This window comes from Rissa tridactyla, chromosome 4 (assembly GCF_028500815.1).
Source record: "Rissa tridactyla isolate bRisTri1 chromosome 4, bRisTri1.patW.cur.20221130, whole genome shotgun sequence".
NCBI lineage: Eukaryota > Metazoa > Chordata > Aves > Charadriiformes > Laridae > Rissa > Rissa tridactyla.
Window position 1 is genome coordinate 48754058 of NC_071469.1, and position 18249 is coordinate 48772306.

General features: G+C 38.1%; 1 protein-coding gene across 1 annotated transcript in view; it reads right to left on the bottom strand.

Annotated features, from left to right (window-relative positions):
• EXT2 (exostosin glycosyltransferase 2) overlaps positions 1-18249 on the bottom strand; it is a 77503-nt gene that overhangs the window by 19670 nt on the left and 39584 nt on the right. Inside the window, exon 9 of the mRNA XM_054198591.1 lies at positions 11099-11288. Within this exon, the coding sequence (XP_054054566.1) occupies positions 11099-11288 (190 nt within the window). The remainder of the gene's footprint in view (positions 1-11098; positions 11289-18249) is intronic.

Consider the following 18249-nt stretch of genomic DNA (forward strand, 5'->3'; position numbering starts at 1 on the left):
CAATTCTCGCTGTATGCAGACAATCAGACAGATGCTAAAATACTGTTTGATACTGGTGTTTGTATTTTTCAAAGCATGTTAAAACACTGGAAATCATGTAGGAAAGAACCACTTGAGGGCAGGAGAAAATGCCTTATGGTGGATCTTGGAGATCAATCTGTTTAGCTTGTTAGAAGAAGGAATGAAAAGTGGATTTGATAAACATGTCCAAGTATCTACACAGGAAGAAAAATGCCACGTATCTTCAACCAACTAAAGAAAGACATAACAAATAACAATGACTGGAATCTGAAGCCAGGCAAATTCAAAGTATAAATAAGGCAGACATTTTTAATAGTAACAGTGGTTAACCTCTGGAGGAAGTTAACAAGGACAGCAGCCAATTCTGTGCATCATGTCTTTGACCAAGACTGTGTATTATTGTAGAAGATGCCCTCAACTTCAATAGAAGTCACTGGATTGAAAAGAAAGGTGACGTGGTGACTCATGACTTACAGGTCAACCCACAGGATCTTACCATCCCTCTGCCTCAACCTCCATGAAAACTTGCTCCCAGGAACGAGTGTCCACATCCTCACTGCCACTACGCCTCTCAGATTTAACAACTCACACACCACTCCTAAATAAAACACAGAGGTGCACGCTGCTTAAAGACACTGGAGTCCAAACACTACTTAAAGACACTAGGAGCGCAAACACTACTTCACTGGGAAAACAAAGCTGTCTTTCCAAACCACACCAAGAGTCTTCAAAAGTCAGTTTTTCTTGGAGCTGTATTTGAGAATGAAGGATTGGCATGCGTGGGTGGCCAAAAGAAAGCAGAAGAAATAGCTGATATTTACTGGCAACATTTGTATTCCGTTTCCTACCTCTAGGTTTTTACTGTGAGACTGAAAAAGTGACCGTAAAAATCTAACTTTATCTGTGTAGTCTTATAGACCATGGCCTATATTTGACATGTATGCTGGGTGTCTTGTCCAGTTTTACTCACCTCTTCTCCTCTAGAAGGCAAGAGACATCACCCCAAACACTGATGCACACTTCAGTGGCTTATAATATTGATCAGTAGCCCATCTAAAGGATTCAACCATGCTACTGATGGGCTCCAATGGAAGTCACAGTCAGGCAGCAGCTGGGGAGATACAGCAAGTGCCTTGGGGCCACAACAAAAATGTTCAAGAGCCATGGATTCCAATTCCGGTGCAATGAGCTCATTTTATTCTCAGCATTGTAAGGTCTTTGAAATCCCCTGCTTGAACCATAATCTGAAACAACGATTCCAGTAAGACACCACTGAAATTTCAAGATTTTCAACTTACTAGTCATCCTAACCTCAGAAGGCAATAACACTGAATGACTGGAACCACTTATTGCACATCAGTACTTTCAAGTCAACTCACTGCTTTCTTACTGGTTTACCATACATCATGGAAGTATCCATATTTATAAGACAGCTACAAGTATCTCACAAAGACATATATCATGGCCTCATGAAGATTGTAGACTGTTTAACATTTGCAAGCTACTTAAATACCCTAGGCTAATTGCCTATAATTATCCAATTATAATCCCAATATCGGTATCAAATTATTTTAAGCAGCCTGCTAGATCCCCAAAAGACTCCACCATCACAAGTGTTCCAGTAGCAATCAGAATTGTCATAGGTATGTATGCATTTGTAAATTTGTATTTATAAGTACCAAAGTTTACATTTTATACATGTAAAGTTCTCTCTTATTCACACTTTTCTTCCTTTCATGTCTGCTACGCAAAAAAAAAAAAAAAAAGATAACCAAATTGCAACAAAGATCTTATTTCAGTGCAGAAACACACTGAAACAAAAATTGAAACTGAAAAGTCACTAGGATTTAAAAATAATACTTCAGAAAAGTAAGCAAGCGTGGACACTTTAAACTTCTAGCTCTTTAGAAAATCAGCTGCTTGATGGCTTAATAACAGACATGCCACTTGCTTAAAAATATGGTAACAGAAGAAAAGTAATGAAAAGTGTATGAAAAATTAAGGTGTAATCTAATTATAATCGGCATGCATCTCAGATTGAGTAAATCCTGTTAAATCCACATGATTTACTAAAGTCTTGGAAAGTCTCTCAAAATGACCAATTCTCAAAAAGAGATATGTTACTGTAAAAAATCTGTCCTTTGAGAAACATAATACATAGTTTCTGAATTTGGACTTAAATTAATGAACAGAAAAGATTACCATTTTGGAGAAACTTTGAATAAGACATTAGCGTACCAGTTACTCTGCAGCATGCAAAATGAAAGAAAGCATAAGACTGCCTGCTGCCTAGAGGCTGATCTGATCCTGAAGGTTGCTCATCTACAGCCTCAGATGGAAGCGCATGGGAGATGTCATGACACAATGACACACGGGCAACCACTTTGGCAGCCTGGGCAAAAATGACTATCGCAAATGACAGCTCCACTCAGAGACCCAAGTATTCAAAACTAGCCCTACCGCAGGAACTCCAAAAGAAATACACAGTCAATAAAAAAAAAAAGACAACAGCTACTTCAGAAGTCAAAGTTTTTGAATCCATCAGGAAGGTTAAAACTGTCTATATTTATCTTAAAAGACCACAGAAGAAGAGTATTTGTACTTTTCTTTTTTATACATAGGAAGAATGTGGCTTAGAGGAGTCAGAGGCAGGGTCTGCCACTTCTGTAATACCATGCTCTGAATTTTCAGATGCTCTTTGGAAATTTATGAAAAACCTCAACACTAGCAAAACATACATGGGGGAAATTCTCAGTTTAGTAGACTTTATTACAACCAAGGTAAAAGCACATGCTTTATTCTTACAGTAAGAGGGCACTGCATCATTTAACGGAGTATGACAAGGACAAAAGAAGCCCAAGACAAGAAGGCAGATGAAGTCCTACAAGACGGCATAAGAACTTTGATGTATACAAAAGTAAAAATGGGTGTTTGGCCTAGGAATTATTCTTACTTCTTTTAAAACCAGTGAGGACTTCTTGTGATGCAGCAGAAGACAGAGGTAAAATATGAAAATAAAGCGCTCTGGAGCCTACAGAAGGGAGCCTACAGAAGTCTATGTATATATGGAGTCTGAAGGGAATGACAGGAAACTCCTACTGCACATCGTACTGAAATAATTAGGAGAGAAGAGTGTTTGAATAACACTCACACTTGCTCTTTGGCAACAAGACTTAGGGCGTTCTTGGCACTTTGTGCTATTTAGGACTACTGATGCACTGATTGCAGGAGCTGCCCACAGAAAACAGCATGTGGTCTTCTAAACAAAATCAGCACTTTCCCTATTTTTCCAAATGCAGCTTCCACTTCTAATGGGCTTGCAATCTCTCACAACCACATACACGGCTGTATTTCTGGTCAACCCACAATCACACCGTTAAGTCCTGAATGTCCCCATCTCACAGCAAATTTTTCAAGCATGATTTCAAGATTATTTCTGCAAATTGCAGGATCAAAAAAGTCCCAGAATTACATTGCCATTTAAAACATTCGTATGCAGAAGCGCAGCAAAAACTCTCATCCTCTCACATCCCATGTGTTTCTCAGCTACAGCTCCCAGTGAATTACATGAAAGACAAAGAAGAGAAGGGAGGACAATCATGAGAGGCAACTTCATTATAACCTAAAGGAATACCCTCTCTCATCAAAATACCCTTTCTCTTTCACACCTCCTTAGGCTTGCCATCAGATGTTTGTAACAAAAATGTAAGTAACATAAGCTTGCAAAATGCTTATGTATAAAAATGAATTCTCAGTCTGAAATCCAGCCCTGTTTCTCAGCTCTAAATGAACTGTTACATCATACATAAAAGAGGGATCACTGAAGAAAGTAATATTTCTGTGGAGTGTACAACCTCTTTTCAAAGAGAAATGGCACCATCATGTTAAACAGCATCACTCTCTGTATCCTTGCTTCTCAGAAACTGGGAAGTTAACAGCATCTGAAGGAGTCATTTAGCAGCAGATGCGTTATTATCTATCTAGCCAGCAGACAGAAGCGTTTTATATAGGAAGTTATTTGCTCTAATTATTAATCATCCATTTCCAGTTTCTACATTCAACCTAGGGAAAGTGAGAGTCAATACAGCTGCTGTACAGAGCTAGCCAGTATTCTTGGGACACCCATTCTAAGTAGTATCAAGTTCAAAAATAGCAAGTGATACTTCAATGCAGATGGTTTGTTCCATTTGCAATTGGAAGCAGCAGGTGAGGATAATGAGGAGCTGGAACTACAGTGTACGCTTGATGGCAAAAACTGAATGCTTGCCAGTATTAAGAGCAATATGACAAACTAAAATAAGATTCACTTATTGGCTAAAATAATGTCATTTTGATGACTCAAAGACGCTCATGTAAACATGCTCTTCCTCATTTACTTCCTCAGTAACAACAGCTAGGAATATCTCATGACCCCACAACCTGGCATCAGACTATTAATTCATATTAAGCTCAGGCTTCCCACAACTTCCATGAAGCCCACTTGGAATTGTAAAAATGAAAAACCTGAAGTTGTGCAAGGTAGACTAAAATCAATAGCAACTGGCAGAAAACACCTCTAAACACTCTCCTCTGTACCTGCAGTTGCGCAGGATCCCATACACCACACTCAACTCTCATACCTGATCTTTTATAAAATCTTTTACTTGATGCTATTCTAATTGGTCTACAGTAGTCCATGAACACGGATGATGAAAGCCTAACAAGTACTTTTTCAGTCTCAAAGACCAAATGGCAGAACTTAGCTGGAATCTGAGATTTCACAAAACTGTCAGGAACAACAACATCAAATACGTTACATTTGTTTATTACCAGAATTCCTTCAATAATGGCTGAATGAAAAAGCCATTTCAACTGCTTCAACTTAGAACTATCTGTTCAACAGGTGCTTCTACTTACATTACGATTTTCATATTGGTCTACAGTAATGCACAGAATTCCTCTTATATATAACAAAATAGAATATTGGTTTCCAAGACATTATTCAGGGCCCAGTTTTGTGAAACTGAGTTTGTTACACTAAATTTCTAGACTTTCTCAGGAAATAACATTGCAAAATGTTCATAAGATGATTTATGGAAGAATAAAACCATTATTAATTAGTTCTATAGCTAATCAAGGAAAATGGCACTAAGTCCATAGCCAAGAAGCCAAATTAATTCAAAACCTAAAGAGAAGTTTAAAAACCCCCACATTCCTACCAGTGCTGACTATTAAAAGCTATTATTTTTTTATTATTATAAATAGCTATTATAAAAGCTATTATTTTCTTAAAATTAACGCTTTCTTAAGATACAGTAATCCATTGGAAACGCAGATTCCTATCCCCAGTTTTTTATATGAATATGTCCATTAATGGTATCAAATTGAAATAGAAGGATGATTATTGCAGTAATACCCCTAAACCTTACAGTTTGTATCTTATGCCAAGTTTATCAGCAGCTTAGCTCCAGGAACCACTACTAATACAACTACACAGAGAGTACACATTCCTTAAAATATATTTTCCATTTTTATAAAATTGAACCTAAAAAGGAATCAAGCTACCACACACAATTTGTAGGTTGTTGTGTATTTACTAACAGTAATGCATTTATACACTTTTATACCATTTATGTGGTAGACAAAATGATTTCTTCCATTGTCTGAAACAAACGTGACGAAGCATCGGTGGAAATTTCAATCACAGACTATTTTCTTGAATTTCAGAACTAGCAATTTAGATAAATACAAATGAAAGGGCAAAAGTATTTGGCTGGTGGAGAAAATGAAAAAACATCCTGTCTACACAAATATTCTCAGCAGCAAACACTTGGACCACAATGTTTATTTTAACGGATGCAGAGTGAGTGAGAAAAAAAAACAACTCATTTGCCTATAATACTTCAAAGCTTTTGATCTTTTTATTATTATAAATGCAGTCATGGGCCTGCTGACATCTCTGCTAGGTTTACAGGCTTCTTGTATACCCTGTATGGCTGAGAATATAGGCAAAACTCAGCCAAAGACACAGAGAAGAGATCACATCCTCTAAATCCAGAGAGCACTTAAGATCAGAAAAATAAAGCTTTAAGGTTCCAGATTAAAATTATGTGGTATTTTCTCCCTGCTGTTTCACATGTAAAATCCAACATTTTTACCATAAGCACTCTGAAACCTTCAAAACATTTGCAGAAGACATCTGTGTTGCTCATATATTCATCTGTTGCAGTTGTATTTTTTTCCTAAGACACTGCTCATATTTTGAGTTCAAAAGCAAAAGAGTAGATCCTTGGTTTCTAGTCTCACCTAAAGCACAGCGTTCCTACTTTGGCCCACAGATTCAGCAATGACTTCAAAAAACACACTGAAGCTTCCGTGCCTTTACACATACCTATGTCGATGATAGCTCTCAAATAGAAGGTATGGGAAGGCAGTGTGTTCAACTAAGTGAAATAAAGGCCAAAGCACGGGACCTTCTTGAGTCTCTTCCTTGCCCTGAAATTGAATTACTTAATGATGGTGAAGACTTCACAGAGGTGTACCCCAGTTTCTAAACCTGTAAAATGGGAATAACCAGCTAACCTACTGGCTATATAGCCAGGATACATACATATTTGTATATGTTTTGAAGGTACTCAGATTAAATTAAACCTATAAAAAGCAGCTTCCTTTATTATTTATATTTTAATATATTCATATTTTACTTTGATTTCAAAGTAGACACTAACTTTCTCATTAGAAATCTCGACATCTACCTAATGATAATGCCATGAATAATGCTACTTAGGTAACAGTTTTAAACTCAAAGCATTTTATCTAAGACAATATTGTTGTATTCATTTTATAGGCATGGAAACTGAGTGACAGTAAGAGATGTGTTGCTCCCTTTCATCAGGCAGAAGTTGTGTCTGGTCAGTGTCCCAGCTACAACAACTATTGGCCCAAGAAAAATAATTGAAACATTGGGGCTTTTAGTGCTCATTAATTTTTGTTTATTTCTCAAGAACCTTGTGAGACAGCCTACGTGTCCTTCACCATGTTCAGGTGCCAGTACGGCAAAACAAGTAGGAACTCAGAGCACACAGTTAGGTGACTAAAGATCACTCATTTAAGCTTGTACTAGTCACCTTGTGCTTCCTTCATACTCAGTGGAGGAAAAAAGGGTTACTTTGGAGGCATGATTTAGTTCACTCTAAAATAAATCCCTAATGCAGGCTGAATGGAGGTGCTTGTTTCTTTTCACTGATTCTAAAGGAAACACAGGGTGATGAGCCCAGACTTGCACACGTAGCTCTCAAACGCTTTAAGTTACAAGAGTGGTCCTTGCAAACTCATAGGACAAAGGGAAAAAACAGTTTTTAAACGGCTACTGATTTCTAGCCCATATACATGTAGCTACTTTTTCCTCCAACTTCATACTTTCGTATGTTATTTGGGTGAAAGCTTTCCAGTCAGGTGTTCAATTAACCAGCTGCCCTCCTAGCTGCTTACTTTATTTATTATCAGCCAAAGTGACAAAAAAAATTTGTCAGTCATATCAGAGCTGCATCTGCCCCCAACAGGCCTAGATTTGCAAGGCGTTTGTTTTCCATGCGCTTTGCACACCCCGCATACCTGTTACCATTCCACAGTGCAGCAGCCGAGATCAGCTACAGCCTCTTACCTGCACTGAGGGATGCTCAGCAGCACTGGTGGCAGAGTGACCACAATTCAGTCTTGTCAATTGTCTGACAAAAGTCACCATTAATTCATTTTCAGATCTTGCTGACAAATACATCTTTTCACTCAAGTTTTACTAAATGCTGAGAACAAACAGAAAAGGGTTTTTATCTTATGGAATGTCACATTTGTTGAGGGGTTCAGCATCTTAAATTTTGTACAATACTTAGAATAGAATATTTCCTTTTTATTCTGTTTTCCTCAAGTCCTGTGTTTCATTACATAAAGGCATTATTACAAGTACATAAGCATTCATTTAAAAGAAACCCAAAAACCAACATTAATTTTAGAATTTGCATGTAGTTCAAAACGTGCCATTCCTAGGAACAGATTTGCTCTATTTCTAATCCATATTGCTTCGATAACAATGTCATTTTCTATTATAATACTTCCCCGGTGTTGACAGAGGAAAGAAAGAAAAGAGCAGCCACATGTCATATTTGTGTGGCACTACGCCAGCTACATCTCAGGAGATCTAAATCCAATTCTCAATTTACCACACATAATCACTAAGGAAGACAATTCAGATGTCCTTCACCCAGCCCTCACACTTACACATGCAAAACAAAACAAACACAGAAAGGGTTGCAGAGAAAAAAGCCAAGATTTGCTTCTGTACTGAAACGTGTCCCTTTCATGGGAAGGACCAGGGAATAGAGCACTTGATGCTCTAGGAGGTTAAGCGCCTCAGCTTTACTATAACCAATTAAAAGCAAATAGCCATAAAAGTGCAGATACTACTGTAGGGTAATAAACCAGACTTTATCAGTGACAGTGGTGCACATTACAAACTTCAAACTCATTCCTTGCTCTAATCCATCAGAAACTTCCTGGCTTTAACAGGCTATAAACAGCAGAGGCTTTGAAGTCCAAGGATTAGGATCACTAATAGACAGACTGAACGAGAGACTGGCTGAAGAGCCAAGTGGAATGCCCTGCGTGGATCTGGAATAAAACAAGTTAATTTAATCAAACTGACCTCTCTCTAGCCATAGGCCAAGAGATTACAATGATTATAACAGTAATAAAGGGACATGGGACACTAGAAACATAGTTATTTGCTTCAGTGCAATGCTTAGGCTAATGTAAGGGCAAAACTGCCTTGCTTTCAACTGTGCTCTCAAATCCACAATTTTAAGCTCTACAGGCAAAGGATTTTTTGTTTTGTTTTGAAACTAGTTTATGACTTAGTGGTAATTGAAGCAGGAAAAAATTAAGCAGACTTTAATTTTCAAGAATTTCTGAATGCAAGATTATTAGAGTGATTTAGCAAAAAAGATCATTCTAATGATTTATTTGCTCTCAGACTCACTCAAGGGAAATAAGGAAACAATCCATTTGTGTCAAATCCACCCGCATTCAGTGCTCCCATAACTGAATATAACACTAAGTATTTTTGCTTTTAGAAAAAAAACTTCTTACTGTAAAAATTCCAATTATCATCAATTTATATGTAACACTTCTCACTCTAAAGGACTGCAAAATATTTAACAAACCACTAAACTTGAGGTGTTTAGCACAGCAGTATTACAAAACACTTTTTAAAGCAAACAATGAAGCTACTCTGCTTTAAGCTGGAGCAAGTTGCCAAAATGGCAAATGAGCCAAGTGAATGGTAGCAATAGCTTGGCTCTGAGAAGCTTTTAGAAGATGGTAAACCAAGACAAGTGGTCAAGGATCAATTTTTACATTGTCTCTCGCTGCTATGCAGAATAGCTACCTTGGAAGAAGGGAAAAGAGCAGCGGCTGAAGCCTCTGAAAAGAGAATTGCAAAGCAAGGAGTCCTAACAACACGCATCATTTGCTAAAGAAGACAGAAGAATCCACAAGGTTCTGTATCACGAATTATAGCGGTTTTTTGAACACATATTCCTAGAAGGCAACATTTTTTCTCCCACAAAATCACCACATTTTCAGATACGAATGACAGATTCATATGTACACAGCATATAGGAAACAAACTCATTTACAGCTACTATGTCTACAATATTTAATCAAGAATGAGAAGAGGAGGCTTTAATTGCCCAAAACAACGCTCAGGATTTTAGTATTAGTTTTTGGAACTTGGAAGCAGCTCATCCTAGGAAGCAATGAGCATGGAAACAAAATGAGCAGTGCTGGAGCCACTGTCTGGCACTGCAGAGGATTACCACAGGCCAAGCCTAGCTACCTTCCTTTACGTGGGGCAATGCCATCACCATTTACTCCATGGTGATTCTGTAAAGGAATTCACCAATGCCAGGACCTATGATTCCAGCTGAGGACCTGGGAGAAGAGTAAGAGCAGCATGGTCTTGTGAGGCAGACAGCCCGGATCTAGGAAAAAAGGGAGCCAGTGGGAGACAGAGCAGTCACGGCACATGTAGTGGCGTTACATGGAAGGAGACAGAGAAACATGGGATTAGGATCTTGGGTTTGGAAACACAGGCAGTAAGCTGTGAGGACTGGGCAGCCTGAGACTGAGGTCCTAGCATGAGGGGATACTCTACAGCGGCATGCCAGGCCAGCAGATACCCATGCCAGCAAAGCACACCTCAGATACTCAAAATTAAACAAATTAATTCAGAGCTTTACAGCACTCAATTTACGCTGGAGTTATTAATATACTTTTGAAACCAACTCGTCTTCCAAAAATCTACACGCTTAAATAATCTGGGAAAAGGTCTGTGAATGTGCCCTCATTTTACAATAACCATGAATTAAAAAAATTTAAAATATCATGTAGACTTCACCAGATTTATTCATAAAGACTAAAAAGGTGACACAGTATCATATGTGCTGGAAACAGAAACATTTAAACAAAGGCACGTATGTCTCATCTTCTTAGGACAGCTGTAGCATTTTCACAAGATATTCTGGTGGTGTGGGAACTGCCTTCAGACACCCAAAGTGTCCCAAGTTTTCCTTTCATATATCAAACTATTAACCTATTTTATACCTCCAAGCATTCAAACAATTTTGCTGCTTTGAACCGCATTTGCCCTAGAAAACAGCCTAGCAGAAGTAGTATTCACTATGATGTGACACTGTCTACAGAGAAATAAAACCAAGCATTGACAAATCAAAGGTGGGTGTCTCCTTACCACTCCCCGAAATAAAGTTAAGGACAGAAATGCTTCTATAACTATTGCATCTGTTACCTTTGATTCAGAAGATTCAAAAGCACAACCACTGGTATGCTTTTTTCTTTGGATCTACTTTGGCTTTTCTCATTTCACTCTCAAAAACATTGCCACAAAAAAAAAAATCCAAATTTATTATTTTGAAAGTAACCATGAAATAATTTTTGAAGACATATTAATGAAGTAGAAGAGAGGCCATTCAGTAACAGGTACAAGTAGGCACGCTACCCCCAGTTTTCACCTGCCACGGGGTCTTACCTTCTGGTGGATTCTTATTCTGGTTGTTCCAGACAACTAACAATTTAGATAGACTAGGCACTTTAGACACCTCCGTGATGACTCGGAACAGGCTCTCCACCCGGTCATAGGTCAGAACTATGGCTGTGAAACCTTGGGACTGAGGTGGGATCAGCGGAAGGAAGAGCGGGTTGCTCACACTGCTCCATTTCTGTGAAGGAAAACAAGAGAACAGGAAAACAATTTAATTAACATGAATTATCACAGTAGGGATTAATTATTACAGTAGGGAGTAATTCACGTAGGCAGGACCTAACCATCGGATTTGGAATTTGCTCAGATCAGGCAGGTTGACTTTCCAATTCTGGCAAAAGTGGACTTCAGCCATTTCTCAAAACTTTTATTCCAATCTCTTTCTTAATTCAGTTTTCATTTTTGCCTAGCTGTAACATTGCAAACAAGAGGGGTTTTACATCAAAAATAAAGTGGAAGAGGCAGATAGATTTGTAGAAAACAAAAACCACAGTGAATTTTGAAGCCAGCTAGCATGACTCGTGTCTTATTTACTAATCATTATTTCAAGACATTTATATTTATAGTCAGGACTCAATAAACAAAGATAAACCTAATCAGCACTACAATTTCAGAAGCGAGAGAGAGTTAACAACAACAAAACCAAAGCAACAAAAACATAAACCTGGCATAAAATGTGTACTCAAGCAAAAAAGGCAAAAGCAGGCACTAAGGAATAATGTACTAGCTTTCACAAAACTGTGTTTGTTCAATGGTGAAAAAACCCACCTATTGCATTTAAAAAAAAAAAAAGGCATGAGATGCAAAGATGAATTTCAGAGAGTTAACTACCCCTCGTGAATTTTAACTAGGGCATCCCTTTTAAGACTTTAAAGGTCTTACTTCAATACAAACTTCAATACAATGCCAGCATAAGGAAGTCAGCTCAGCTGGCAAAAGACGAGACAGACAACTAAATTCTCACTGAATGTGCCAACCTCCTTCGGAGCCGACAACGTGGGGGAGGAAGCAGTGAAGGGACCATTTGACAGGAATGAAAGCGCCGGCATTTCAGTCTCAACTTTTCCATTCCAGCTGACGTTCCAAGCAGGGGTTGGACAGAGAAGCAAAGGGAAAAACAAGACCTTTTGGGATGAGGTGAAAAGGGGAGTTGGGAAAGCAGAAACTGAGTGATGCTGTTTTGCAGGAAAGTCTTGAATCCTAGCCTGTAAAAACTATGAACACTCATAAGAGGTTAGTAACTGCCAGCAGTTTACAAAAATACTGTGAGAATCTCCAGCTAAACTCATACCATAAGCCTGCTTGTATCAGGAGGAAAGCAAGTTTGACAGACTCAAAGTTATCAGCTCATATTTGCAGGAAATAAAAGTTTGCAATTTTCTGTTTCCTTATTTAGTCTTTGGGTTACTTTATACATCCAACAATTACCATCCTCATGTTTAGTGGTTAGACACCTCTAGAATAACTTCAAGGATGAGAAGAATAGAGAGCCTATTTACTAAAAGAGATCATAACATTTTGACCATTTTGGCAAAGAGGAAAAAAAATATGATCTGAATATGATTTTCTTCTCTGAACCCATCAACACTGAAGGGGGGATAAATATGTGAGGTGAAAAAGAGAAACTTAAAGTTAAGCCCAGCATTGGCACACAGTTTAATCCAGAATGGTCTAAGGGTATGTTCCAGGCAAGGATCTGTTAGCAGGACACCCTTTTGCAAACTTCCTAAAATAGCTGGCAAGAAGGACTAGTCTTCAGCTACACGTACTTTATCAAGTCTGGTACAAGTAGCATTCAGCATAAACTGTTTGTGAGGTTCCTAATGGAAAGCATGAAATTCTAGTTTTTACCCAAGAGGAGTAATAGGATAATGTAGAAATAACATCATAATGTGGAACTTCGGTTCATAAAAGGGACATGGCTACTTGTGACAGCAGAGGACTACACTCAGTAATTCAGAAAAATATATATCCATTACAGATCTGTGCAGAAACAAATCTGCTTTCAGACTATTACCTTTTCTAAAATTAAAGCTTTTATACAAACTTTTGCTAATTTTACTAGAAGACTGGTGGCAGATGGGGACAGCCCTCTGATTTTCCCCCAGCTTCAATAATTCCTACAGCAAATCACAATCTAAATGTTACCAGAGCATAATCCATCTCATTAAAGCTTTACAGACTTGTTTCCACACAACCCCCACCCCGAGACTGCTATTACCTAAACGACCCTTGTAATGTTGAGCAGCTTCTTAAAACAACTTTCAGAAACCTCCTTTCATTAGTACTTGAACCAGAGGTTTAACACCATACTCAGCAGAGTGCCAAGAAAATCTTACGCTTCTGCCCTACAAGAAGAAATAACAGGTAATGTACGGACAATGCTGTATTTACTGCTTATGGGTGAGCATTGCCACCCAAATCAATGGCTCCCACTTGAAGTTTATCTAGCAACTTTTTCTCTGTGGACACAGAGTTTCCTAACAAATTACTTGCTGTAATATCCTTGAAAAATGATTATTCCTTTTCTACCATCTAAGACTATTTTAAGTACTTACAGAAAAAAATATTAATGCACATGTGCAAGCACGTGCACACATGTCTGAAAAATTATGATGCTTTCTCTTAAAAACTTGAGGTTTAGGTACATTACTTAAATGCCAACTTTTACTACTTTCAGAAAGGCATGAAAATTCTCCCCTGCTGATTATAACATAGGAAAAATAAGGCAACTTTTGAGGTGTTTTTGCTCCTGCATCTACGAAAGGATGATGGAAGGAGGGAAAAGCCTGTAGACACACACTAATGGATGGGAGAACCAAGCCTCTCATTTGAGAAAAACATTTCAAAAAGGCAATTAAGCATCTCTCAAGTGCCATTAAGAGCCAACCCCCTGCTGCCTGCCTGAAGAGTGTGTCTACAGTCTGAGACCTATTGACCCCACTTTCTGCAGGAAATCAGGCAAATTCAAGCCTCCATGATTTGCTAAAGTCTTCCAGATTTCTGCTTGGGAAAAGCAAACCATGCAGGCAATTAATTCAACAGCAACCTAATTAAATCTCCATTATGGCAACAAAGCATGAAATGGATAATGACATAGGGATGGGTTCTCCCAGTCACTGCTCAAGAAACCGAGTGGTGAAGGAACATTTCCTCCAGTCCCATCTTTATTAACATTCTTGACAGAAATTCACAGGAACTTTCACTCTCAGAGAGAAGGGCAACAGCAACATCGGACTGATCATCCATCACCGTTCTTTGACAATGGGCTGACACTCACCTATGGATAAGACAACCCTTCACTCTTGCCCTCCCAGCTAATATCATTAGAGGAGCCAGGAGAATTGCTTTAAGATTAATAGGTTATTTGCTGTGAATCGTTTTTATGGGCAAAAAAAGTATCAAGTTCAAATGCCAGTTTCCTAAGAGTAATCTCATGTCACTTAAGTTTCACAGTCTCAGTTGTCCAACAACTCTTTGCAGTTCACATGAAAAGCCAAAGTAGTGGGGCCTGAATGGCAGTGAGAACTTAAGAATGGGCTGAAGCTGAGGAGAGAGGGGAATTCAGGAATGGGTACAGGGAAGGATTAAGACTGCTGCAGCTGTCCTGTGCATGCTTTCCACAAGTGGGCATGTGTAATAATGCATTAGAAATAAGGCACCTTCCTTTACCATAGATATATTAAATATTGCTCTCCCTCTTGGTCATTAAAAACAACCTGATTCTATTTTAGGAAAAGCTAATACATTAAGGACAAGGTATCAAGGGATTTCCATTCTCATTATGTGGGAAGCTCAAGGTTGGACTCAATGTGGAGTCTTCAAGTTCAAGTTAGCAGAGGAGTTTTAAACAGACTGTTCTTAGCAGGATACAGGAGTGAGATAGGTAGGAGCTTCAGGACATTAAAGAACACAACTGGACCGAGAACTGGCCAATCTTTATAAATGCTACAGAGCCTCAAATGTATTGGCAATATACCAGACATAACTAAGACAGGGTTCTACCCCAAAATTTCTTATTTGGGTGTACCACTGAGAGAGACTTCAAAAAAGACACAGCAGACACATCACAAACTGCATCACAGAACGGTCTCTAGGAAGACAAGGCTGTGTGAGATGTCCCATATTTTAGAGGAGAGTCAAGTACTTCCCAGCTATCATTTAGTGGGAAAACTCAGCAACAACACTTCAGAAGAATAAAATTTCACTGCTCCCATGAACAAGACAGTGGGTTTTCCTCCCTGTATATTTTAAACAACTGGACTCAGTGGTTGTTGTAACCAATATATTAGTGAAATGACACAGTTTGAACAACAACTCACTGTCTTTTAAAAGCACACAGGTAAGGACAACAGCATGTTGAACTTAAACAGTAGCTACGCAGTCCTATACATCTGAGCAAAGCAGGGATATATATCCCCTGCTTCTGCGGGTAAGGCTTTTTCAGCTGGGTTGTTCTGAATATCAATCTAACCCAATGTGGTTTCAATTATGAATTACCAGACCAAAAAAAGCCTTGATTTATTCTATTTTGCTCCAATTATTCATGATAAGTTTCTATCGAATACTTTGAGAAAGTATTTCATCATGTTTCCCATCCTCAAGTGGTCATAGGGCAAAGCCAAAGGAATTAACCCTCTCTGCTTCTCCAGAGCCAACCACAGCGCTTACACTCTGCAGAATCACAAGCCAAGCTGCAGTGGCCACCGTTTCATGTTTTGATGAAGATTATAAACCCCCCTCAAAAACATTTTAGCCACAAGACGCACAGGAGTTTCTACCTATTCCTTCTGGAGTGATGAAATCTGATACTGTCATGAATCATGAATTTTGATTGCCAAAATACATCATGTAACTATAATGCTAAGTTATTCAGCATGGGGTTTTTTGCTTACCTGCTTAAATCTAATCAGCTGCCTGAGCCCTTCTGACAGAATCTATTGGCTGAACACGTTCTTTGATATCAAAACTCAGCTTCAGCCTCTTGTCTTCAACTCCTTAATTTCAATAATGTGTCAAAGAAATATTTCCAGTGAGGAAAATTATCAAGAACTGAGTTCATATTTACACTTGCCATAATACTTATCCTTTTTGGAATCCTTCCATCAATTTTATTGCCATTCTTTTGTAAGAGTAAGAATATTATAGCGTTATAACCTTAATAAGAGTATTCAAACAATTTGAAAGAGAACCAGGAAAAGGATTTGTGTTTTTCTTTTTTTCCCTGGTGTAAGTCAACGTAGCAGCTCCTGACGCCCAAAAAACGGGGTATGACATAATCTAAATTGGGAAAACGGAACTTAACATACCTTTCATGCTCCCAAAGTTAGAAAAGACAGGGAGTACTGAAAAGATGACTTGTGCAATCCAAAGCAAAGTCCCTTTTTTTTTTTTTTTTTTAACGTTAATGACTCATTGCATAAAATAAAGCTGCACAGTCATGAAGACCCAGGGGGCACCAGGCAGTGCAATAAACTAGGTAAGAACAACAACAAGACCCTCACCTTTGGCCAGAAAAATCGTACAGTTTCTTTGGGTGTGTCTCAAAACCAGCTTTGCTAAAGTTAAAAACATGTCTCTCACTTGTATGTTTATGTGTCTACTTCTAAGCTAAAGACAAAGCAAAAAGCTCTTACAGAAAATAAAACCCAAGAGTATTAAATGGTTAGGTCTAGTTTTAAGAATTAGAATGTCATTCAAGTGAAAGATATGATATCCAGTTTCCGATTCTGTCAACCAAATCCAAAAATTTGTTGTTCATGCCTCAAAGGATATAATTAAGAATGGAAATAAACCTACACACTAGATACTAGCCACACAACATAGGATAACTGTGAGGTTATCTATCACAGTGTAAGAAAAGAATCCTAATCTCTGGGCAGGTATGTTATATGTTAAATCATGTTTCACACACACAATACGATCAATATTTACCAATATACGTGGTATACTCAACTTGGCCATAACACCAACACTGCAAAAACATATAGATAAACTGAAATTTATTTAGTATAAGAAAGAATATCTATCTGCTAACATGGTAAATAAAGCAAAATTTCACCCCACTGATTCCAACAATCACACAAGGTAGCAGGAAATACAGCAGGAAGAGAAACTAATATTGTTCAATGGAAAAAATACCAGATGTGCATTGCCCAAAAAAGTGCTAGTTTGTTCTCATTTACAGGTAAATGAAAAAGCATATGTTAGTATTCGCTAAATGCTTTGAAGATAAGGAATGGTACTAGGATGGCAGTAGAGCTGTAACAGTGGCATCATCTGGAGACTGAGGGCTGTAAAATACTAGCCAAAGAACTTAGAAATAGTTTAATTATTTAAAAAGCGTCAAGTGCCTGGTAATTGGCAGAAGCCCACAAAGTATTCTGTAAATGAACATCCTACTTAGGCTTTGCTAAATTAATAGCACTTTTTGCACTACGTTAATTTGGCTATTTTAGTTTAAACCAAACTATGATGCTGTTTTCTGCCTCACTGGGGAAATGAAATCTGGTATGTTTATTGTTCAACATAGTGATATTCTCAAGTGATTATTAAACTATGGTCTGTATCATCCCAGGTCAAAGCTCAAAAGCAGCCCCTGAGAAAAAAAAACTCTAATGTTTTATAGGTCTACGTTATAAAAATGCTTGAAAGAATTCCAACAAAAGCAACTAAAGAAATCTGGGAAAACCCTGTCTTACTCATTGTTCAGAAATCCATATATGTTAGCAAGGTATGAGGCAAAGTAAGAGGAGAATTTAAATAATCTACAAAGAAGCACAAGTGAGAAAATAATTTAGCTCTATTAGAGCATAACAAAATACTTAACTGAAGATAAGGGATTACATCTAAAACCCAGGTCATGAGTTCTAGTCCAGCCCAAACCGGTAACCATCAGAATGCACACTGTAAGAAGTGGTCATTTTCTGGCTTACTTGAAGGTAACTGATTGTTCCTGCCTAATGGATAATGGCTGGGCCAAGAAATACAAAAGGCATTAAACTCCCATGCTTGCAGCAAAAGACTGAGACATAAAGGACTCGTGTGGCCCAGGAATGAATTTCAGGCCCCCAAAACACCATTTGCCCCTCTTCATTAAAAGGAGGAAATAGCTTGTAGTGCATTTTTATTGAAAGTAC